Consider the following 24,246-nt stretch of genomic DNA (forward strand, 5'->3'; position numbering starts at 1 on the left):
TAATTCTGTCATCTGTCATTTCTCATGTTGTCAATATTTTTTTCTTGACAGCAGTCAAATGGTGTGGGGTGCTTCGAATCGAATCAAAGAAACAGACGTCAAAACAAGAATCCTAAAATTTTGTTTTACTATTTTTATTTTAAATGACTTTATTTAGTGTTTGATATTTTACATTGCGTAAATTTTAGCATGTACTGGTGGAAGTGCATAGATTGTTTGTTACGATTAAACATACACATAAGAGACCAGTCGTTATTTTTGGTGTACTATTTTTGTCCGCTCTACATTCGGTGCATTGAAATAATTTTGACATCCAGGAAAAGAGTTCTTCCTGATACATGGTACGTATTATGAGTTCATAGCTTGTTTTAACTTAATTTTTGGGTATCAAGGGAAATGATGTGTGTAATTGGTTACACATTGAACATTGAAGTTCTGGCGTGGGAGTAATGGTCATTAACATATTTTTTGCTCAATACTCGCTTTCGTATACACTTATGGTATTCTAGTATATCATCTTTTAATTAAAATGTTCAGGTCTGGAAATTATAAACAGTCATTGTGTTTTATTTGATACATTGTATTGGTACAAACTAAATGACTGCAAGACAGGTAGTAATGTGTCTCAAATAAACACACTGTTTTTTAAGAATGGCTTAACATTAATAAAATATTGTATAAAATATAGTATGTAGCTCAGGTCTCAATGCTGAGCAAAATGTCCCCTTTTTTTCTGTTAACAAACACTTCTTTTGACGACCTCGGTGGCGCAGTGGTAAGATTCTTGCCACTGAACCGAGAGGTCCCGGGTTCGATCCCCGGTCGGGTCATGATGGAAAATGATCTTTTTCTGATTGGCCCGGGTCTTGGATGTTTATCTATATATGTATTTGTTATAAAATATAGTATCGTTGAGTTAGTATCCTATAACACAAGTCTCGAACTTACTTTGGGGCTAGCTCAATCTGTGTGATTTGTCCTAATATATTTACTTCTATCCGTCACCAGTAGATGCCATCCCTGATAGCTAGGTACATAAAAATGCTGTATACATTAAAATGAGGTTTGATTCAGGTTGTTCGTGGATATAACTAGAGAAAGTAATCATAATTTGGAATTTTTGACACATTAATTTTCCTGAATCTCTCATGTAAACTTTTCCCAGTTTCATAAAAACTAGCGAGGTTAACCATTTAGTTAGTACACTATTAACCTTATAGTAGTTGAGTTATTTAACTATAACTATCAATATTATCTATATACTTCATGGTGAATTTGTGTCTATCCATGTTTTAATTTTAGTTAAAATTTACTTGAAGTGAGTGTTATGATTTCAATGGTTTATCATGAGCTGCCTATTAAAATAGGATAAAAAGAAACAAACAGAGAATATAGAGAAAGATTGTGTTGCAAGAAATAAATCTAGCCAAATCAATTACTAATAACAATTTTGATATCTATCTGCAGTGTATCTTATCACACCTTCCATATGTATTTTCTTCTTATCTCTGCTATTATTAACTGATAACTTATTTATTTCAATGTACATAATTTTTTTGTAGATTTGCTTGTTTTACAGTTGATTTTTGCAAAAATAAACTTTGTTTGTAAAAGGGCCATCCTCTTTGTGACTATTTTTATGGTATTAAAATGACAATCACTAAAATTATGCATGATTAGTGATATAATTTGATGAGTTCTACAAAGAGGCATCATATTAAAATATTGGCTATTATTTTGTTGAAAATATTACAATCAACAGTCTGGTACCAAATTTCGGGTTTGTGCAGTGTCAACAATATGGTTTCCTTTCACATTGTATAAAAGTAATAACAATGGCGATTGTCACAAGTAAATCATGTAATGAATGAAAGCTGACCGGTCTCTGAACAATGACTGAGTCACTTCCCAATAAAACCGAATCCACGGTCCATTGGCTGATAGCTGGGTGTGTATGGTTAGAGGCTGGTTCAGACCAATTACTTTTGCAGGATGTCCACACAGGACTTTCCTTAGAATTATATGACATGTGTCACACTGAGTGTGTTGCATGTGTATGTGTACCAGTAAGAATGCAATTGGGTGCATTATTTAGTCTTGGCACACACACACATTTACACATATGTTCTGTATGTTCACATTTGGTTTAAATCAGCCTTTATTTAGTACCTATTTTGCAGTTGATAAGGGTATTGGTTGGTTAGTGATAAGAGCCATGCTTCGATTTTGAACCTTATCTCCATTTTTTATTTAATTGTAAATTTTTACAATTCATTTGATGACTATTGGTGAAGCTGTAATATGAAGAAACCTGTACCTGAAAAGTGACATTGAGAAAGTGTATATTTTTTATTGATGTCTTACAAGTATATCCAAATAATTAAATATTCCTTAGTTGGCTTAACAATGAAGGCAGATTTATTTTTTAATTTAAAAATATGTCCACATATGAAATAGGTTAAATATATGTCTGCAATATGCCTCCACAGATCGTCAACTAAACCTCAGCCTTATGCTTTGTTTGATAACATTAAATCAGCAATATTTTGTTGTCATGGATACCATCTGGATTCCTACGTTTGTGGCTGCACAGTGTCCAATTTCGTCCTGATTTGTTGTGGTATCCTGTTACATACTTCACAAAATTAAGCTGTTTAAATTGTGAAATATATTTTCTATCAATTTAATTTCCATTTTAACATACTTGCTGAAAATTTTAGGACGTGTTACCAGAGTTTTATACGACATTTTATGTTACTTCGGGTGTGTTACCTCTTACCCTATTTTGTTATAGTAAAACATGATTAAAAGACATGTACTATAGATTCTGTCTGAATTATTTATTTATTTTTAAAATCTATTTTTAAAAGCTTCATATTTTATGTTTTAATACTATAAAAAACGTACTTAGTAACGAAAAAAAGATAATATTTTATGTTCATATAATATTTTGTATGTTAGCATGCAGTTTAAATCCTTTATTCAGTACCAATTTGCAGTTGATAAGGATATGGTTGGTGAGTGATACGATTTTGGATCTTATCTCCATTTTTATAAGGGTCCTACTGTCGTCCTATGCTTGTATTTAGTCATGAGAAATTCAAACAGTATGATTGTTAAGTGGAATATATATTTAATCCCATTTATCTATGTAAGTACAAAGAAAAATAATTTCCACATTTCTAATTGTCTCAAATGCTTGAATCGAGATTATATGATCCGTTCTGTTTCTCGACACTTACATCGTTGGCTAGTTTTGTAGTCGACCACAAGTCTTCTAACACTAATTGTGGTTCCATACTATCGTAAGCCAAAGCGAATGCGTGAACATTGCGTAGTTTGTATGATTGGGTTGATTTACCGCAATGAAAAACCAGCATTGTCTGCCGAATTTCACAAAATTTGCGAACGGTTCCGCAATAGTTTGTAGCCGGCATTACACGCCAGTTGCTCTGACGACAACAGAATGACAATTAGACACAATCTCAAGTTATACTTTTCATAATGTGTGTGAATCACACAACTGGTATTCATTCATTTGCATAACATTTTAGCTATGAACATTATCTGATTATTGATCTGATTTATCAAACCGGCTATCAACCGCGGATGCGCTCGCGGTTTCCAGTTTGAAAAAAAAAAAAGAATTCTGGTAGCTCAGCCTTCAACGTTCCTATTATCTCCATTAAATTTACAATGAATCTACTTTTAAACCTATATATAACCCAAGACAAACACACCGTCATATTGTAACATTAGTTCATATGCAAGCATAGTTATTATATGTATAAAGTATTTAAAGGGGGACATAGATACTAGTAAATGTAGGAAGGCTAAATCTTGAAATAACTTGGCTTTGTAGGTTCATTTTTATTAGCTGTGGCCCTAATTGGATGACTTAGGTGAAAACAATATAGCGTGAATGATTAAGAAATACACAATATATGTTGTGATTATTTAATCTGTCGAACCGCTAACAAAACTTAAAATGTCAACACGAATCATACTTCATCTCATGTGTGTCTTAATTAAAAGGGGCTTTTTTTCCATACTTTCGTATGCATTCCATACGAAAGTATGGAAAAAACCCAGAGTAAGCAGTAAGAAAACACGTATATCTGAATTTTGCGTACATATGTATACTATCTAAATATATAAAAGAACAAACTGAATGACTGACAACGTACAGCCTAAACCGCTGGGTCTAGAAACTTCAAATTTGGCACGTAGGTTCCTTATGTGGCCTAGGATTGCACTAAAAAAGGATTTTTCAAAATTCACCCTCTAAGGGGTGAAAGGGGGTTTCAAGATTCGTATGGGGAAACCAGATTAGTTTATTACTTCTATCAATAAATGAGTAAATACGGGTCACCGGATTTTTCAAAAATTTACCCCTAAATGGGGGAAAAGGTGCTAATAAAGTCAAATATCAACATGGGCATGGTTTTTCGGGTCGCTGATTACGAATAACACAACGTATGTAAATGTAACGTGGTGGAAGTGAATACCATCATCCCTATTAGTGTGGAATGGGGTTGTTATGATTATATCAAAGCCTGGGTGTTCGTCAGTGCAAACGTTACGCGCATTACGTCGTCCATTTTACAGCAGACGAGGTGGCCCTTCGAGGTCAATTCTCCAAGGCCAATAAGATCGTGTGATTTGACCCTGCTAGACTTTTTCTATATAGAAACCTATTTTACATGACTTTATCTCTTACGGTGTAGACAGAGCAAAGACACATCCCGCGGGCGAAGCCGCGGGCAACGTCTGTATGTCTGTCTGTCTGTCACTAGGCTATATCTCTTGAACCGCGATAGCTAAACAGTTGAAATTACTTATTACTTTTTATAGTGATTAACAGTAATAGTAAATACAAAAAATGTTTAATTTATGTTTGTGGTTAATAAAAAATCGGGACGTAAAACGTCATGGAAAATGGGACGGCACGTGTTGCAGAAAGCTAGAGTGGGAGTCGGAGCGGGAAATGGGAAGGAGACACGTAGTGGGTAACGGGACGGGCATATATCACTACATAATACAACTTGTCTTGTCTAATCTTCTTCTTTTAAACCACGAATCGGAAATTGATGCAGTTTTCTCTTCAATTTATACCGAGGTCTATACAGACCTCGAGGGAAGCCGGGCCGGGTCCCTAGCTCGGTAATAATATCTCAGAGTTTCAGTAGTTAAGTGTATTTTTCTTATTTTCACAACACTGAACAGTGACTGACTTTATATTCGACAGTTAACTTCGCCGTGGTCCGTGTGATGGTAATGTCGCTGGGCATGGGCGACGTGGTGCGCGAGCGGCTGCCCGCGCTGTGGCGGCGCATCGAAGACGCGCACTACACGTACCTCGAGACAGACGACAGCCCCGACAAGCTGGCGCGCAAGCGCAAGCTAGAAGGTCAGCCGTAGCTGGTGCTTTTCCTCTATAGAGTAGGTTAGGTTACGTGCCCCATCCTTGCATGTAACTGTACATCACAACACCACCACATTACCGATGTTATACCACCGTGCTAACTACAAGCTCGAAGGTCAGTGCGAGCCGTAGCAGGCGGGTTACTCGCTCACACGCATCCTCATAGGCAGGATCTAAAGAAAGGGATGTCTGTATTTATACCAATCACGTTCGTGCTGTTTCAAGGTTACGTCTCAGATTGTATTAGTATGTAAGTTGTCAGCTTACATAACAAATTTATCTTCAGTAACTTATCATTGGAGATCAATGGGTCTACTTGGTATCAGTTATACTACTCACGCAATCTGGAGCCGTAAACCCCACATATTTTATGGAAAATGGAGGCGATCCTGCGTCTCTTTCTATTGTATAGTATTGTATTTCTAAGCCGGTATGCTTATGTTGGTGATATGACGACCTCCGTGATTACTGCTTGGCCAATTGGTTGAAGATTACATTACTTATTGAGGAAGCCCATATTGTGATTCCAGTTCACCATCATGTACTATCATTCACAACCACAGAGTACAGACCAATCAGCCTGAAGTGGTCTGTGTTCACAGATAAATCATATCTGGTATTGCTTGTACTTAGCTGGGAATACCCTAATATAATATCAGTTTGAGTACGTGACTTCAAAAAAAGGCCAATCGTCAGTTATTCGTTTTAAAGGCCTTTTCATGTACAATTTTATATTTTTTTACATCAATTGACGACCTCGGTGGTGCAGTGGTAAAGTGCTCGCCTCTGAGCCGAGAGGTCCCGGATTCGATTCCCGGTCGGGTCATGATGGAAAATGATCTTTTTCTGATTGGCCCGGGTCTTGGATGTTTATCTATATATGTATTTGTTATAAAATATAGTATCGTTGAGTTAGTATCCCATAACACAAGTCTCGAACTTACTTTGGAGCTAGCTCAATCGGTGTGATTTGTCCTAATATATTTATTTTTATCTTATATGTTTTCAGAGTACATAATTGAGTACCTATCACTGGTGCCACATGAATGCAAGTTCGGCCTATCGGAAACTGGGAAGGTGTTCCAGCGGACTATCAATGAGCTGCCGGAGTTCAGTGCGTACCGCGCGGGCCTCGGTTGGGCAGCCCTGGCGCGGTACGCCGGCAACCTGCTGGCACAGCCCTGGCGGAAGGAGTACAAAGTTATACGGGTAAGTTGACGAATGTACAGTCTGCCACAGAGAAATCTAACCGGGTTGTCAGATTTCTCTGTGGCAGACTGTACCAGGGCCTTGGTTGGATGAAAAGCCCTGGAAAAAACAGGTTCTACTCTCTATATCAAATTATATGTATACAAATGACAAATGTACAAACTTATGCAGAGTTTCTGCTGGATTCGATTTTTGGAATAAAACGTACACCATAAATTCTATTCCAGTCATATCAATAATTAAGAAGGGATCTGCGTGCGAAGTGATTTATATTACTTCATATGCTCTCAAAAATAGTTCCCAGAAAAGTTTCAGGAAGTCTTCGCTTAGAGTTCACCTTCGCTTACATCGAAAGTCAATGTCAAAACATTCATTTAGAAATTAGATCTACACAGACACTCATACAAATTCAAATTAAACATCCAAACCTTCCCCAGGAATTGCACTATCTATTGGTGAAAACAGCTTGAATCCAAGCAGTAGTTCTTGAGAATAGACAGACAGACGCGGCGAAGGACTTTGTTTTATAATATGTATACCTAAGCAAGGATTTCTTAAAAATCTACAAACTGCTGGTTTTCATATACACACTTACATCGAATCTTTCGCATTTATACAGCCAGATTGATTGTTTTCCAGCTATACTGCGGTTACTACAAACATGAAGTGGAAGCGAACATGGTGGGGGCAGAGAGCCTCCTACACTGCATGGGATACAAGTCCATAGGGTCGGGCAGAATGGCGCTGGATTCCCCGATCTGCCCGGACATGGTCGCCGCTGTCTCCAGGGACGCTCTCATAGCGCAGTGCGAGTGTCAGGTGATTATAAACTCATCATCTTCAATGTTTCTTACATTCAGAACCATGAAATAGTATCAGTAAGCATGTTGTATGCGAGAAATAAAAATGTATTGGTATCTCAAGATTGCCGAATACCATCAGGTCCGTCAATCAGTTCGTATTTGGGTGGAGTTCCATATAATTTTAAGATAAGTATTCATTTAATAGCTTATCTTATTTGAAACTTGGCACCGACTTTAAGTCTGTTTAAGTCATGATGTATATATCTCTCAGCAGAGATTCATTCACTGGAGATAATTGAAAATAAACCTAAATGTTAGAATATTTAGTTTTGGTTTTACGACTGCCCGTTTGCCACACGCCCTCTTTGGGAATGCCGTTGTTGTGGTGGTACGTGGGTGGATGAATGCTTGTTTTTCAATTCACTTGGAGTCTAAATAAAAAAAAAAAACAGTCTCGCGATGAAGTGAGAACCTCCTCATTTTTGAATTCGGTTAAAAATACTTAGAGCTGTAAAATTGTAAAAAAAACTAAAATTGATTTTCTCACAGATAATGTCCCAAGTGTGGGAGTCGGTGTGGGGCAGCGGGGCGAGGATATCGTGGTCGGACGTGGCCCGCGAGAGAGGCGCGCACGCGGGGGACGCCGCGGGCGCCGCACACAACCTCGTGACCAGGGGGGACCCTGTCCTGGGGTACTGTAATGGTAAGTGTCCTACAAGCTTTTTTTAGGTTCAAAAGTTCAAGTTAAAGTGTGGACTAGCCTTCACCAAGCTAGTATCCAAGTAGTACAACTCAAGAAATAATTGAGACACCATTTTTTGATTGAGACTCATTTCCAGGTTCGGAGATATACTCCAACGTGCCGGTGCCAGTGGCGGAATCACGGAACAGATACCATACGAACATGCAACCCTGCAACCACTTGTGCCCAGAAGAAATGCCCCTCGAGGACCCCATCACGCCCATGATCCACCCATCCTACATGGTCCCAACCCCCAACGTCCTCCCCCCTCAAATGGTCTACCCCCACATGCACCCAGACATCCCTGTGACTGTCACAAATCCTGTCCCAATCATGCCCTACGGAGTCCCTTACTACTACCCCGTCCATGCCCCCTATATGATCCCCACCCCTGTCTACGCACCAATAAAACATGCAACGAATGTCCCTATAAACGGGTACCCCCCTATACCCCAATACAGATACCCCGCTGTCCCAACGGGACAGCTAATAGAACTAGACTCCCCTTACGAAAATGGAAGCAAAGACGATAGAAGGAGAAGCAGACAAGAAAGTTCTAGAAGGAATAGTACTTCGAAATCTAATTTCAGTGATGTAACATTACCTAGCCTACCAAGATCTGACACTCAACCAGCGTTGAGCAAAGCTAAAGAAGACGGTATGGGTACGTATGAAAGTTGGGATTACGTATTTAGAAATTTATCGAGCAAAGAGCAGGACGGAGATAGGAGTAGGTATTCTCCCTCTTTAGACAGAGATTCGCGGACGTTAGATAGGTTAGACAGAGACGAAAGACGAGCTAAATACCAGCCCACGACGTTGGATTTAGAAGATGGATTGCAAGCTTTGAATCTTGATCGGACATACGACGATAATGTGTATAGAACGGCGAAAGTTAACGAGAATTTGATGAGGCTTAAACAAGAACAAGAGTTGAAACGAGCGAAGCAGTTGGCGAAGAAACAAACAGACGAAAGGAAGACGAGGAAGTTGGAGCCTTTTCCTAATCCTAAGTCAGATGCCTTGATAACACCTAAAGTTGCTCCAGACAAGATTAAGTTGTTGACGAAGAAGGATATAAAAGATAGGAAAGATGTGATAAAACAGCAGAATTCTATGAACGGTTCAGTGGTGAATTCAGTGGAAGTGAAGAAGGTGAAGAAGCCTACGAAACATGTTGCGGTTGAAGTGGAGAAGAAGTGTAAGCCCTTAGAAAATGGAGTTCACAGTGCGGCGCACAGTTCTAAGAGCATAGCTAGTAAGTTGAATTTATGCTCTCGATTTTGTAACTAAAATTAACCAATTAGAATATAAATAATAAATACAGGGATTAATTATCTGTGTGATACGAATATTTGACTCGGTGGTCGATATTGGAAATATTTAATTAGAAAAGTTAGTTTTTGTCAAATTATTCAACAGTACGGACCTAATAGGACTGTTCTTTATAATCTGTTCAGACATGTAACTGAGCTAAACAAGCTGAGACTATAGTTAGCCTTAAACAAGCGCCAACATCACATTTTTATCAAAACGCAACAAATGATCTCCAAAAATTATGTTAGACTAGAAATATTATTAGAAAATATTATAATTTCAATCATACAATGTACACACATTCACAATTTACTAAAAAAGTGGCCCCCGAATTCGGTGTATATATGTCAACTATGTAAATAGAAAACTAATATTTTGTAATAAAACCCTTAATCTAGTGTGGCATAATTTGTCAAGATAATTTTATACTTTACCTATGTTAAGAAATAAAATATATGGACAAAAATGTTACGGTGGCGCTAGTGGGAAGAGAAAAGAAGAAGAAGATACATGTTTTTAATATAATTCTTGTCAACTTCAGCTCCAAGTTCGTCTCAACAAAACTACGATCTGAAAGCGCAGCTGGTCGTGTCGCTCGACGAGCCAGACTCCGTGCGGCGCTCGCCTCCTAAACACTTACAAAATGGCGACCGACCTCTCAGTAGGACTTCCCATCTGCAAGAGAAAGAGAGGGCAGACACTGGGGACAGCCAGGCGAAGAGGGACAGGTATATTATCAACATTTCATATGTAAACTAACGACCCTGCCCCGTTTTGGACGGTCTAATAGGTAGTTTTGTAAGTATATAAAAATAACAGTGAAAACTGCATCGAAATTTGTTGAGTGGTTTAAAAAAAGCTTAGAAACTAACAGACGCGGCGGGTGACTGTTTCATAATATGTAGTGATATCTATACTATTATTATAAAAAGGTAAGCGTTTGTGACTTTCTGAGTTTGTATGTTTGAGGCGGGTAATCTCCGAAACTACATTATCCGAGATTGCTATAGGCTATATTTTATCTCAAAATTCCCACGGGAGCGAAGCCCCGGGCAACATCTAGTTTGCATATAAAATGAGCACTGTGCTGGCAACACGATTTACGATTTGTCATTGTTATTTCAGGCTATATTCTACCCGTGTACCAGATTTCATAACAATTCGTCCAGTAAATTGTGTGTGAAAGAGTAACAAACATACACACATACATACACCCTCACAAACTTTCGCATTTATAAGTAGGATTATTGTACACAATACAAACCAAATTAATAGAAATTAATGTTATTTTTTATATCTTTACAGATGGGAATGCGGTACATGCACTTACTTGAACCGCGTCAACGTGGCCGCGTGTGAGATGTGCGGGAAATCCAAAAGGGGTCCGGAAATACAGCCCTTAACCTCAGGGGGGCGGGAGTGTCCCGCGTGCACGCTAGTTAACAAACGGGACGCGAAGACCTGCGACGCCTGCGGGACCAGCTTAGAACATTGTCCCACTTATATTTAATATGAATATAACTTGTCCAAGTCTCGAGATACTGCTATCGACCGACTTTCAGTCTGTCTATAAATAGTAGAGAATGGTTCAACGAACTACATTTTTTTGCCATTGAATGATGAATGTTCAAGATTGGTTGCTGAATATAAAGTGTTGCTAGCCAAGAGGACACAGCGTTTTTTCTACTTTTTAAAGACAGACTATAATTGATTCATCTTCGTGGTGCACAACATGAACGTCGAAATTTAAAATAAAAAATAACTTCGACAACAGCGCCCCTAGCGGCGACTTCGCTGGCCTTAGCCTCCCTTTGCAATAAAAGATTGACATTTGTATGTGTCAAAAGTAAAGTCTTCTTCGGAAGTCAAGAAATAAAACTAAAGATGAGCTCGTTTTGCCAAATTACAGTTGAACGAGATAGAACTTTACCATACAACTTTCCGACTCAACAAAGTGGCGGACTAGGTGTTGTAAAACGGGCACACGGTCAGGGACAAAAGATATTAACGCTCTGTCTCGTTTCTTCTCGTGTATTTCTAATATGCATTTCTCTTGTATAAGTGAAACGAAAGATGAAGTCTCTAGTTTTCTTTGTCTTGGGCGCGTCATTTTAATACGGGCCTCGTTGAGATCGATCTTATGAATGGAAAGTGAAAGAATCGATGCCAAGTTTTTGTATTAATGTTTATTTTTGTTTTGTAATATATATATTTGTATTATTTGCACAAATTAGTGTGTGGCGGTAAGGTGTTAGCAAATTGCGAAATTTCGCTGTTTTTATTGTTGACTTAAATAAATAAATGATTTTTTGTAAACCAACTGTTATCGAAAAGGCATCTAATTCGGAAAATAAAAGAGACTACTGACTATTATTATAGATATAATACATTGTAGCAATGTCTATTTTTTATGATTTAATATAAAATATAAATATATATATCGCACAATTATGCGTGGAAGAGCTCAAAATTTTATTAGTTGAAATTATTGTAGCTAAAATAATTATAATCAAAAAATAACACTGCATTTAATACATAACTATAAAACTATAAAAAATATATCGTGACTACGACCTACTGAGGTCTTGCTATCTCGTTCATCAGCACGATATGAGTGAGAAAGACGAAATGCTAAATATTGATTCTATTATGTAAAAATTTCAAGACAAAACCCTATTTACATCAAAAAGTTAAATTTACACATATTCCTCAAGAAATATATATGTTGGTGAGTGAAATAAATTCTATATTGTTTTTCAAATTTTATCTTTCGAATATTATTGATTTTGTTTTTATGTAAAAGTGATTTTTTTTTCTGCTATGGTTACAATGAAACTAAGCTAGTATGTTGCTTTGTCAAATATAAATACTTATTATTCTTGACGGACGGGTCAAATCGCCCATGTGTAAAGAGTCTTATAAATTTTATTGTAATTAACAAGTGTTCGTTTATTCGCCTTCTAAAATGCTTTAATGTAAGATGAGACAAATGACGCTTTTATTTTGTTTTTAAAATATTTTTAAATTATTGATCTGTGTATATAATTGTTAGATTGTAAATAGTAGATCTTAAATTATATTTATTTAGAAGGCAGTTCAATCATAGTGTGTAGTCTATGGGAATATATAACATCATTGAGGGTGCATTTGTTAATACTATGTAATTTTATCACAGTTTACGAAGATATGCACATTGTAATAAAATAAATAGCAATTAAAAATTAGCAGTCATAGTTAGATAGGGTTTAAAGCACTGAGGACGTGTATTTTTCTATAATACAAAAGTAGGGATTCTCGTAAAATACATTTGTATTATTCGTGCTTCACGTTGAGTTGCCTTTAGCGTTTGGGCGTAACGGGTGCGCATGCGCAGATGACTATTTTATTTAGCTGAAATGTTAAAGATTCTCTACGTTTATAAAAACCTATTACTGTTAATATTAAAGTTTTCGTCGACTCGTATTGTAGAAAAAATATTGTCTGCGCTTGCGCGTCCTCTATCGCCAGGCAGGTAGTTTGAGGGAGTATTATTGTACGAGTCAACTAAAATGTACGGCGCTGAATAGAGATTGTGTACGGCAGTAAAATAAATAATATTGTTTTTTTTTTCAACAATGGTTTTATTTAAATCATTTTAATACTTAAAAGCTTCAGGATTTCCACTTATACGGTTCGTACTTTTTTTAATATGGATATCTATCTTTTGGACATTTGATGGAACCCTAAATTAATAAAAGTAAAATTAAAACTTGTTTTGACTCTTATTGAACTGTCAATCAAGTTCGTAATATAATTTAGTTTTAAATGCTTATGACTTTGCAACATTAGTCAAATCATAAGTATTTAAAACATTACGTTTTTTGATGTTATATGGCTAGTAGTTAGGTGCTTTTCTTCGTGCTTCGCATTGGTTGTTCTTGCCTCAATAAAGACAATTAATTTTAACTAAAAGCCAATAAAATGAAGTAAATTTATTAATGTCAGTTGATATATTGATAAAGTAATATCAAAAGATATTTGTCATTGACAATAGGACGTTATTGTTTGCATGAGTCTATAATCAACTTACTGATTACAAGATACCAAAGAGCTTGTCTCTCTTATTTGATCTTAGAAATGAAATGAAAAAAATATTTATTAGTAAATAACTGTTACATGACATAATATTGTGAGCTGACAACCACTGCAGGTTCCCGTGTGCTGTGGGTGGCATCCTCCTCAGTAGACATTTACAGAGTTATTTACTGTGGTTAGTAACCTTGAACCATTTGTACTGAGTGTACGAGTGTGCCGATAGGAAACTGTTTCGAATGCCAATGAAAATAATATCTGCTCCAATATTCAAGAACTTTCAATAAATTCAAGATTGATAATTTTAATTAATTTATAACTTTATTACACAAAATTAACCTACAAAAGGTGGACTTACCTTCGCCATTAAGGCATTCTTTAATCTATCATTTTTGCGTATCGGTTCCAAACGCGTACCGGCCGCGCCGCGAAGCCCGCGTTCAGTGTAAAAAATAAAGATTTTGAAAATGCGACTGGGATTGTTTCCGGGATTTGCACTTGCCTGACGTTAGACGTCCTTGGTAATGCTAATGTTGACAACTGATAAGGTTATGAGTCTCTTCACGGAGTACCTTAAACAGACAGGCATTGCCATAACTAATGGGCATAGAAAGTAGAAATTTGTTTTACTGAGTTTCTTACGCGATATTAATATATTTTAATTAATAAGACAAAACAAAAACAATAAAATAATTCTTTATTGTATTTTAAACTAAAAATTGCGACTAGGTCTAATACCCATGCTGCTGATATCCGCCGTGGTGGCCGTGGTGTCCCTGGCCGAATCCGCCCTGACTGCCACCAAATCCGCCCTGACTGCCACCAAATCCGCCCTGACTACCTCCAAATCCGCCATGTCCTTGGCTACCACCGAAACCATGATCGCTGTGGCCACCACCGAATCCTTGTCCGCCGTGGCCGCCACCGAAGCCTCCTTGTCCACTTTGACCACCGAATCCGCTGTCATGTCCGAGACCGCCTTGTCCGCCGCCGAAACCGCCCTGACCTCCCCCAAATCCGCTATCGTGGCCGAACCCACCTTGGTTGCCACCGAAGCCTCCTTGGCTACCTCCGTGGCTACCGTGTCCACCTCCGTAGCCGCCGTACCCTCCTGGCAAAGCTGAAATAAAATCTCAAAAATAATAAACCTGGAAATGCTTAAAACTATGGATTAGTTAATATTTGTTTTTTTACGAGGACCCTAAGTTTCGGGACATTCTACAGCTACAAATAATAAAGTTATTATTATGCGCAGTTGCAATGTTTGAAGAGGTAACAAACAAATAAATGCACTTTCGCATCTATTGCATTACTTGGTAATATAGGTACTTGGTAATATACCTATAAATTAAAATAATACTTGAGACAAAAAATTAAAACGTCACATATAAGTACCGAAGTGTAAATCGGGTACTAGATATTATTAGAGCATTCTGATTTTGCACAGTTTTTGGTCTACTCGTCTATTTTTAAAGATTTTTATTTTTTTAGATTCTGTATTATTTTGCATATTATTTTTAATATACATACCGGTACATGCTACAGCAAGCCCGAGAACCAAACACGCAATCTGAAAATATTAGTAAAAAAATATAAATTAGGCGAATAATATACTCGGAACATATATAGATAGATAGTTACTCATACATATCTGCTGAAGAATTATCATAATCAGATCCCTATTTTTGATGGATAAATGCTCCAATACCTTACGTACCTATCTATACACAATACACTATGATATATAAACTAAATACTAAATATTACTTACTTTAATAGCCATGTTTCTAGTAATAGTGTCTGTTTATGTTATGACGAGGGAAATAGAAGGAACGACTATATATATTAGCCGTTATCACAATTTTGAGGGCCATGATGGATGACCCCACATCGTCTATAAACTAAACAGACACGTGCTATCTACTTTGCTAATGATGGCGCTAGAGTCTTCAAAATAATTTAATAATTTATGCAATATTTATAGTTCCAGTTTCGGCCACCGGAGAATAATTTATTGGTGCATCGAAAGTCTCGTTACGAATTACAAGAATTGCGATAAAGCTAAGTATTTATTTTATTTTACGGTTTGTTTTCGTAAGTTCCGTGTTTTTGTGTAAAATTTTCTAATAAATTCCCGGAAATGAAACACGCATTTTGAAAAATGATTTTTGTAAGTTAAATTAGGAGATTCTGGGGCGCACGATTATAGATAAGTTAAAAAATTGAGGAATATGAGAGTTATACCGGTTGTTTCCCATCAGATGTTAGGAATGTTATGAATTAATTAGATATTAGGAAGATGTAAGTAGCAATAATACACTCGATGTGATGATGTTAGGATCTAAGAGTGGGGTCCTTAATAGATTTAGTTCAACGCTCTGACACAAAAAAGACCAAATGTTTGTGATGTCTGGTTATTTTCGTCATGGTTCCGCTGAAGGCAGACCCGCGTCTGACTTCGTCACACCAATGTGATACCGATTTTTTTTTCAGAGATTATATTTATTATCTGCGATGCCGCATGTAATATGCTCTTTTGATTGATATGATGCTCTTTTCTCTCATTCATCGAATGCATGATAATTTGGCCATGTTTTGCCCTGTCGAGTTCGGTAAAAATAAAGTTTTTTTTCTTCTTAAACCTAGTTTTCGCAGGATTTAAATATCGGCTAATTACGCAGGGAACAAAACTTCCGCTGGTTCCTGGCAGAAGTGATAAGCCCAAGAACTGCGGACTTTATGTCATCAGAATAATGTCTAAAAGTCTGAGAACTAAAGAATGTTGAAGATTGTGCAAAGTGGAGAAAGAAATCGGGCAAGAATTAGCTCTCCAAACATTCATCCACTCTAAACACCATGAGCAACGATGCGTTTGTTATATACTTTTAATAAGTTACCTATGGCGGTAAGGCACATATTACCTAACTAGTTTACAATGTCACATAGGTATAAATCGTAGTACTAGTTACTTATTTACTATTAAGTAGTTCCAATTCAGAGGGGTAAGGATTAGGTGTTCGGTCTTAGCTGATTTTCTATTTTTTGATATAGTTTGCTAGTAGCTTATGTATGCTTAAATGTAGACATCGCAATTGAACATTTCAGGTTTACCTAATGTATGTATTAGGTGAGTTTTATTCCGAAATTTACAAATTTTAAATGTACCGGCTCTGTGATAGGGAAATATAAACATATAAATACATACATTGTTTTTATTACTTAATTAAAAAATTCTTAATTCTAATATCCGTATTCTTGATAACCTCCTCGGTGTCCGTTCTGTCCGTGACCGCCATAGTGAGGGTCGAAACCTCCTTGTCCTCCTTGACCAAATCCTCCCTGGCCTTGTCCTCCTTGACCAAATCCTCCCTGGCCTTGTCCTCCTTGACCAAATCCTCCCTGACTACGGCCGAAGCCGGGTTCTCCACCTTGTCCGCCATGACCGTGACCAGCGTGGCCCTGCGGGCTGCGGCTGTGCCTGCCTACATGGTCGTGCTCGCCATGCTGCCCATAGTTGCCGAAGCCCCCTGAGCCGCTTTGGCCTCCGAAGCCTGGGTCTCCGCTGAATCCTCCCTGCTGGCCGGAACCTTGGCTATGTTCAGGGACAACGCAGTAGTTTTGTGGAAAAGCTGTGGATAAGAAAAAAAATACTAGTGTCCTGTGGTAATTTCTATAAGAGTGATTTGCGGATTTTCGTGCGGTGGTGGTCCAGTCGTTTATATATTTTTGATACCCTGTGGTCTATGCGGTGCTTCATGAGGTGAGGTAGGACTAGCTTAACTTAGTCAGAGTTGTCTTACTATATCTATAACTTACCGTAGCATGCTACCGCAAGCGCCAAAAGTATACAAGCGATCTGAAACAAGCATATCCAATAATCCATTTAATCCATACGTCCTTGTATATTATGAGTATGACCTAATTGCACCTAGAATCAGCTCCCGACAAAGGCATTCCTCAACGGCTCACTGGACATGATTTTTTTGTCAAATGTTGCATGCAACTCTCAAGACCATAATAAAAATACGTGTCGAAAATGAAATATTATGGTAAAATATTAAGAAGCATCTAATTTAATACAATTAGCAACACATAAAGTTATTCATATTTAATGTAAATTCGCCGCTACTACCGTGATAATAGCAAACAAGAATTATCGACATGTAGTTTACTGTACCTGTTTTTTAAATAATAAATATGTTATGTGTACTCACTTTAAAAGCCATGTTTTCACCAGGTACCCCTTTCTGTATCACTGAAATATGACGAAAGATTTGAGAACAAACATTTATATACTAGCTGTTATCAATAGTCGGGGTAGGTACCTATTCCGACGATGACCCTCGCTGTGATAAATAATGCTATGTATACCTTACATACTTGCAAATATTAAGTTGTTATTTTTTCTCACTTTTTGTTTTATTCCGCTAAGAAGAGACTTAGGTCTTTTCACCAAACATTTCTTGTTGCTACAACAACTAATTTAAAAAACCCCAAAAGTCCTATTAGATATATATAAAGAAAAAATCCTACAAGAAATTAATCTCTCGACCGACTTTTACGACACGCACGGTAAGATAAACAGCAGGGGGGCTATCATGAATTACAAAATACGTTAGCACGTCATTGCGTCCACACGTTCTCTTTTTTTTAGATGATATGTACACAATATGGAAAAAGAGACAGCATGTGGATGTTAGTAACGTGCTACGTATTTGTATGTTCCGTAGTAGGCCTTCTGGTATTTTCCATGTTTTTTTCTTAGTTCATAGTGTTATTCACTCCAACAGATCTGTAAGACTTGGCGTGTAGTTCCGCCCTAAAATGGAATCACTATATACTTTCCGTGGATGACTTACGTGAAAACTATATTTAAGCACTTATATTACTGATGTAAATAAAATAAAATAGCCTGTATTCGACAAATAAATTATGTTTCATTAGTAGTATTGTTAACTGCTAAGAATAGTAAAATGTTGTGTGGTTCAATGATGAATATTCGGTGTTGCTGTGGTGGTAACAAAGATAACAAATATATCCAGATTTATTTATTTCATATCAATATATTTAGCACAAACTATATATTAGCACCAGTATTAAATTTTAAAATCATTCGCGTTCATGTCACTCTGTCTCTTCAACATTGATTTCTTCTGTGGTTTCCTCTTCAGCAGACGGTACAGCATCATCCTCTACACTTGGTTGGTCGTCATCGGGCTTGGAGTCATCATTTACGTCTTGGTCGGGTTCAGCACTCGGTTCTTCATTATGTCCGTGATCATGACCAAACCAACATGGCCATGGCAAATTATCTTGATCCAAACCATTTGGTACTTGCCAAGGGCCATACCCGTTCTGACCAAGCCAAGGTCCATGCCAGTATGCAAATCCATTTGGGCCGTACCATGGTCCATATTGTCCAGGCCAAAATCCTTGAATATTTTGGCCAAACTTGTCTTGCCCAAAGGCTTGCTGGTTGTTAAAGTCAGGTCCAAAACCATGATGACCATGGCCGTGGTGATGGTGATCATCACTTTGCGCGATCACATTGAATTCCTCGCTGGGAACTGAATCTGAATTGATTAAAGCATCTCCAACTGGCTCTTCTTCAATTTTACGAGGAATTTGTTGAAAATTGGGTTTCTGTCCTCCTTGGCTAAATTGGTTGAGGCCGTGGCCAAAGTTATCAAACCCATGAGCGTACGCAAAACCATCATGGTTCTGCCCAAAGTAGCCTGGGTTCTGACCGAAGCTGTTGTATGGTCCGAAACTACCATGGTTTTGAATAAAGGCTGCTGGTGCGAAATTACTAGGTACTGGTCTTGAGTTTTCATAGTTGGAAAATCCGCCTTGTCCCACTGGAAGTCCATGGTTATATATATTTCGAGGGAATGCTTTGCTTTCATCGAAGGGAACTGGCTCAAAAGGTTTGGATGGAAGAATTTCAACAAGTTGTCCCACATTGCTTCGAGATTTTAAGGGGGAAATTGGACTGTTTCCACTATGGCTAAATTCGTTTTGATTCGGGCCAAAGATATCTTTGTTCGGATATAAATATCCGTGATTTTGTCCAAATCCGGCATGATTTTGGCTGTTGAAGTCCTGGTTTTGGCTGAAGCCAGGCTGGTTCACTTGGAAACTTCCAGGAAAATGTCCATAAGCAAAGCTATTGGGTAGTCCGAAACCTTCAAAATGATGTTGGTTACCATAGGAACCATGAACGTGTTCGATGGTGTTGAGATTATGACCATTGTTTTGATTGGATCCAAAATTGTTAGGGAATCCTGTGAACGGGTATGCTGAAAAATAGTAAGAAAATTATTTGTTTTTGTCGATACGACGATTTAAATTTCAAATATTACCGAAATTAATAAAAACTAAAGATCATAATTCCGGTTCCTCTAGTTAAAAATTCATAACTATACTGAACTACATTTACTAAATAATAGTTACCTATTTACTCATTTAAATGTATGTCTACACACGTTAATCAAAAAGGTTTTATGAATAATAAAATCTCAGCCAGGCTATTAAATTATAAAATCTGCTTTTTATAATTTTCCAGCCGCTCGCCCCGGCTTTGTTCGGTTAAAACCATAATAAAAAGTAGCCTTTGTCACTCCTGAAGGTTTCGCCTATCTCTGTCCCAAATTTCAACAAAATCTACCCAGTAGTTTTTGAGTTTATTCATCACAATTAAAAAAAGAAACAAAAATTGAAATCTTTTCTCTTTATAATATTAGTATGGATTAGAACTTACCATGGCATTCGAAAGCTACCAGAAGCAGGCAGATCGTCTGAAAACACAATTGGTTATATTTAAAACATATTTATGTAGACATTTATTTCGATAAAAATTAGAATAAATTGTAACCACCTCTGAAAATGACTCAAAGAAATCTGAGTAAGTATGTATTTTAAAAAAATATTTGAATACAATAGAGGAATTTATGTAAGTTTATACGATATTGCGATTTGTGTCCTCCACAAAGTATTTTTATAATATTTTTTATACTTTAATTATTGCTCCTGGACTTGGAAAAAATATTAACAAAAAATCATACAACAAACAAACACTATTTTCACAAGTTATTCATATTAGTTTTTAGCTAGTGAAATTTCTAACTTAAATTATAGGGTTTTTAAAGATCTTTACTCACTTTGAGTGCCATTTTGCTGAACTGTCACAGTCACAGAACAATCTAAAACAATGCTCCTACAGAACTATCACCGTGTATTTATTTTCTCTACAGCTACATACATATCTTATCGATATCTATCCATATACCCGCGTAACTAAGACGAACGTGTAGTGCGTAAAATATAAGATTTTCACCCGGTATTGGATGTTTTGTAACCAAATTGGCGTTTTGTGTACCAATAAACGAATTACGCGCCGAGCGCATAATTTACGCATTATTTCTCCTAGGACAAACGACGGTAAAAACATTGTTATATGAAGAAGCACAAGTTTATAATAGGTTGCCGTTGGACATTCGAGAAGTAAAACACAATTATTATTCAAAAAAAATTAAGATCACACATCGCCTCCATATATAAGTACCTAACCATGACCTTACCAGATTGAGTTTCATTAGGGACGTATAAATGAGGCAAGATTTTGTTTTTTCATATCTACCTAATGAATTTTCTTAATTTTCCATAATTTTTTCACTACTTAGGCATTTGCGCTAGTTACCGTTACCGATATAATGCGAAAGTCTGTCTATTTGTTTGTCTGTCTGTTCCTCTTTCACGACTAAACTACTAGACCGAGTTTGATTAAATTTGCAAGAGTTAAAGTCCCCTCATTCACATGTGTGGCTATTTTATTTTTCAATAATCAACCGCTAAATTTACTATACTATACTTAATGAGTGGTGAAAATTCGTATGAAAATCATGTCAAGCTAGTATATCTATATACAGGGTCACTGGTATCAAACGCAAAACCTCCTAAAGACTACTTGGGTTCATCAAAATAAGCAACTTTTATTCTTGATTCGTAGTTTTTTCTTTCCATATAAAAAAAAAAATACAACCTAATTTGCGATTCTTCACATCTTAACTCTACTCGTATGTAATAGCCAAGCAACACGAGACAGTACAGTAGCGTTATGTATATAGTGGAATCGAACATAGACGTAACTTTTTATAGAATCGTTATTAAAACTAAAAAAAGGAATTTTGTTGTATTTATTACATTTAGATAAAAGTCGTAGAACAAAAGATGTCAGTCTCTATGTACCTTATGTGTACCAGTAACTAACCGAAAGATAACCTAAGATACTAGTAACCCTGTATAAAGCTAACAAGCTTGCGCACAAGTTATCTGGGTATAAATCGGAGAAAAAAATAAAATACTGAACAAACCAACAAACATATTGGATTCATATTTGATAACATATCATGAAGGGAAATCGTTTGGAAAGTACATCAGCGATAAGCGAATCTTAAAGATAGGATATTGGGAAATCCTGTATGTCAAGTGAGCGGTGAACTTTCCCGCGTATAGGTATTTATATAATATATTATAATTATATATATATATATTATGAATCACTAGTAAACAAATAAATTGTCTAATGTGAATTTTCAATTTTCACGTAATTGCAGGGACTGCAGCCGTGGCGGCTAAATAAAGATTACACAGTGCTACGTGCAGTATTATTTGCAGTCTTACAACATTGGCTCACAACACCGACAACACATTTTTGAAGAGAAATGTTAGCCAAGATTTTCGAACTGTCGAGAAATAAATGTACTAAAACCTAGAGAATAAAGTCAATAAAACAGAAATAATTGTTAGTGCTAACAATTTATTATTACAATGTCCAGCTTATAAAATTCGAAGTAAAATCTATTTACATGACCAGTCCATATCTACTGAGGCCTGCCGCTTACCATTTCTATGGAAGATATCGAAATGGATGTAGAAAATCTGGTTGTTAATGGTTATAGAGAACCAACACTGTGCTGTGGTGACTGTTTAGTGTTTGCCGAGTCCCCATCCTCCGCCGAGACCGTAGCCGCCGAGTCCATAGCCGAGACCGCCGACGGGCACAGCCGCTGCGGCGACCGGCACTGCTGCCTCTGCTGGAGCCGCCGCTACCACGCCGCCGTAACCACCGCCCAACAGTAGAGCACCATCGCTAGCCTGTCTGGCCACTGTGTCGGCGACTGCTTGCGCCTGCGCCGCGCTGGCGGCCACGGCCGCTGCCTGAGCTCTAGCCGCGTTTGCAATACGAGCCGCTTCCACTGCCCGGGTGTTGGCGATAGCGATGGCTTGCACGCGAGCAGCGTTGGCCAGGCGTTCAGCTTCTACGGCACGGGCGAGTTCCAGAGAGCTGGCGGCGGCGGCGCGTCTTGCCGCTTCAGCTGCTCTCGCGTTTTCGATAGCCGCAGCCTGGGCCCTTTGGACGTTAGCGATGCGCGCGGCGTCGAGTGCTTGAGCGTTGTTGATGGCGTTGACCTGGCCGGCTCTCGCTGCCGCTTCGGTCACACGGGCTCCTTGGATGGCGGCGGCGGCGGAGTTGGCTATTTGGGCGGCCTGGACGGCTTGGGCGTTTTGGATCGCGCTGAGTTGGGAGGCTCCAACGGCCCCGGCGTTGTTGAGGCCGGCAGCGCTGCCGATGGCGGGGCCAACGAGGGCAGCGCCCGCGAGCCCGGCTGGGGCCACGAGGCCAGCCGGGCCTATTAGACCTGCGCCGAGGCCATACCCCTGGCCGATGAGGCCTGGCGATGCAACCGACAGAATCCCAGACTGCGCGGGCTTAGAATCTTTCTCGACACCTGAACAAAAAAGATTTAATGAGACTAAGGTCATAATAATCCCAGAATCCATATGATGCAGGATTTCTTACCTTCTCCAAACACTTCACAGATGACGGCGACGACAAAAAGGATCTGAAAAGATAACAATGCCGAATTGAAGTTTTAAAGTTGCCTAACAAGCTAACAAACTTTTACATTGTATAAGACATATGGTCGGTGTGTTCGAAGTCTCGTCTCATGTTCATATTCTACTCATAAATAAAATCATTTTAACTTATTTGCTTTTCGATCATGATTTTATTAAGTTCAAAATATTTGATAAGTTTATATTAAATATAATTTAATAACACTTCTTACCGTAAGTCGAGACATGGTTATGTGTATTGTCGGCTGCACTACCAAATGGCACAGTTACTGCAATTATGCTGCATTACATCAAAACGCACGCACTTTTATACCGCCCCGAAAATTATTAACATCGAATTAACAATTCTAAGCAGTAGATTTGCCGCCCCATTTGAATATCATTAGTTTGTCCAATAAAAACTACATGTAGGCAACAATTGTTGTACAAATTCAATCAATGTTCAGTTCAGGATCTGTAGCGATTTGCAACTAACTGTAAATATATTTTCATTTATGATTTACTTTACTGTTTTAGTAACATTCAATGGTTGCCTATAGTGCCTATTGCGGAACCCAGGGAAACTTCAGGGTAGGGTCCTTGCAAATTCAAAACTTTCATTCAAGTTAGTTAAGTTAGTGCGCAGAAAAATGCAAAGTACGTCATTATGTCTGAAGGCCAGCGTAGCGCACGTTAAAATTAACGTCAAAGTCTAACGGTGTAAATCACCCTTGGGATACATAACAAATTGACGTCAAAAAATTCTTAAAATGTAGTCTACT

At 37.7% G+C, this 24,246-nt stretch overlaps 3 protein-coding genes across 7 annotated transcripts; 1 reads left to right on the forward strand and 2 right to left on the reverse strand.

Annotated features, from left to right (window-relative positions):
• Positions 1-81: 81 nt before the first annotated feature.
• On the forward strand, positions 82-13,108 carry tamo. Of its 4 annotated transcripts, none has more exons than XM_053759159.1 (8): positions 82-341; positions 5,249-5,410; positions 6,435-6,634; positions 7,274-7,453; positions 7,987-8,140; positions 8,277-9,437; positions 10,038-10,224; positions 10,802-13,108. In XM_053759159.1, exons 2-8 carry the CDS (start codon positions 5,272-5,274, stop codon positions 11,004-11,006), a joined length of 2,226 nt encoding a protein of 741 aa, XP_053615134.1. In that variant the 5' UTR covers positions 82-341; positions 5,249-5,271; the 3' UTR covers positions 11,007-13,108. The 4 variants fall into 4 exon arrangements, with proteins under 4 accessions (XP_053615134.1, XP_053615135.1, XP_053615136.1 ...); XM_053759160.2 differs by lacking the exon at positions 82-341 and adding an exon at positions 2,566-2,763; XM_053759161.2 differs by lacking the exon at positions 82-341 and adding an exon at positions 2,897-3,017 and having other exon boundaries at positions 8,277-8,843.
• Positions 13,109-14,247: 1,139 nt separating this feature from the next.
• LOC128677970 (uncharacterized) lies at positions 14,248-17,871 on the reverse strand. Its single transcript, XM_053759163.2, has 5 exons — positions 17,782-17,871; positions 17,384-17,423; positions 16,811-17,196; positions 15,098-15,137; positions 14,248-14,687 (listed from the first exon to the last, which is right to left on the reverse strand). Exons 1-5 carry the CDS (start codon positions 17,791-17,793, stop codon positions 14,299-14,301), a joined length of 867 nt encoding a protein of 288 aa, XP_053615138.2. The 5' UTR covers positions 17,794-17,871; the 3' UTR covers positions 14,248-14,298.
• A 729-nt stretch (positions 17,872-18,600) lies between these two features.
• On the reverse strand, positions 18,601-23,800 carry LOC128677773 (glycine, alanine and asparagine-rich protein-like). 2 transcript variants are annotated; one of them, XM_053758859.1, is made up of 5 exons: positions 23,698-23,800; positions 23,430-23,472; positions 20,728-23,358; positions 20,328-20,364; positions 18,601-19,866 (listed from the first exon to the last, which is right to left on the reverse strand). In XM_053758859.1, the coding sequence occupies exons 1-3, from the start codon at positions 23,710-23,712 to the stop codon at positions 22,556-22,558; spliced, it is 861 nt and encodes a 286-aa protein (XP_053614834.1). In that variant the 5' UTR covers positions 23,713-23,800; the 3' UTR covers positions 18,601-19,866; positions 20,328-20,364; positions 20,728-22,555. The 2 variants fall into 2 exon arrangements, with proteins under 2 accessions (XP_053614834.1, XP_053614833.1); XM_053758858.1 differs by lacking the exons at positions 23,430-23,472; positions 23,698-23,800 and having other exon boundaries at positions 20,728-20,844.
• Positions 23,801-24,246: the final 446 nt, after the last annotated feature.

This window comes from Plodia interpunctella, chromosome 18 (assembly GCF_027563975.2).
Source record: "Plodia interpunctella isolate USDA-ARS_2022_Savannah chromosome 18, ilPloInte3.2, whole genome shotgun sequence".
In the NCBI taxonomy this organism is placed as follows: domain Eukaryota; kingdom Metazoa; phylum Arthropoda; class Insecta; order Lepidoptera; family Pyralidae; genus Plodia; species Plodia interpunctella.

Coding starts and splice junctions, on each gene's coding strand:
- tamo (XM_053759158.2), top strand. CDS start 2,963: ATGCAGTTTAAATCCTTTATTCAGTACCAATTTGCAGTTGATAAGGAT. Junction 3,018..5,248: donor AGTTGATAAGGATATGGTTG/GTGAGTGATACG, acceptor TATATTCGACAG/TTAACTTCGCCGTGGTCCGT. Junction 8,141..8,276: donor TGTCCTGGGGTACTGTAATG/GTAAGTGTCCTA, acceptor ACTCATTTCCAG/GTTCGGAGATATACTCCAAC.
- LOC128677773 (XM_053758858.1), bottom strand. Junction 19,867..20,327: donor GGTAGCTTTCGAATGCCATG/GTAAGTTCTAAT, acceptor ACTATTTTTCAG/CATACCCGTTCACAGGATTC.
- LOC128677970 (XM_053759163.2), bottom strand. Junction 17,197..17,383: donor GCTTGCGGTAGCATGCTACG/GTAAGTTATAGA, acceptor TCTTATCCACAG/CTTTTCCACAAAACTACTGC. Junction 15,138..16,810: donor GTTATCAAGAATACGGATAT/TAGAATTAAGAA, acceptor TAATATTTTCAG/ATTGCGTGTTTGGTTCTCGG.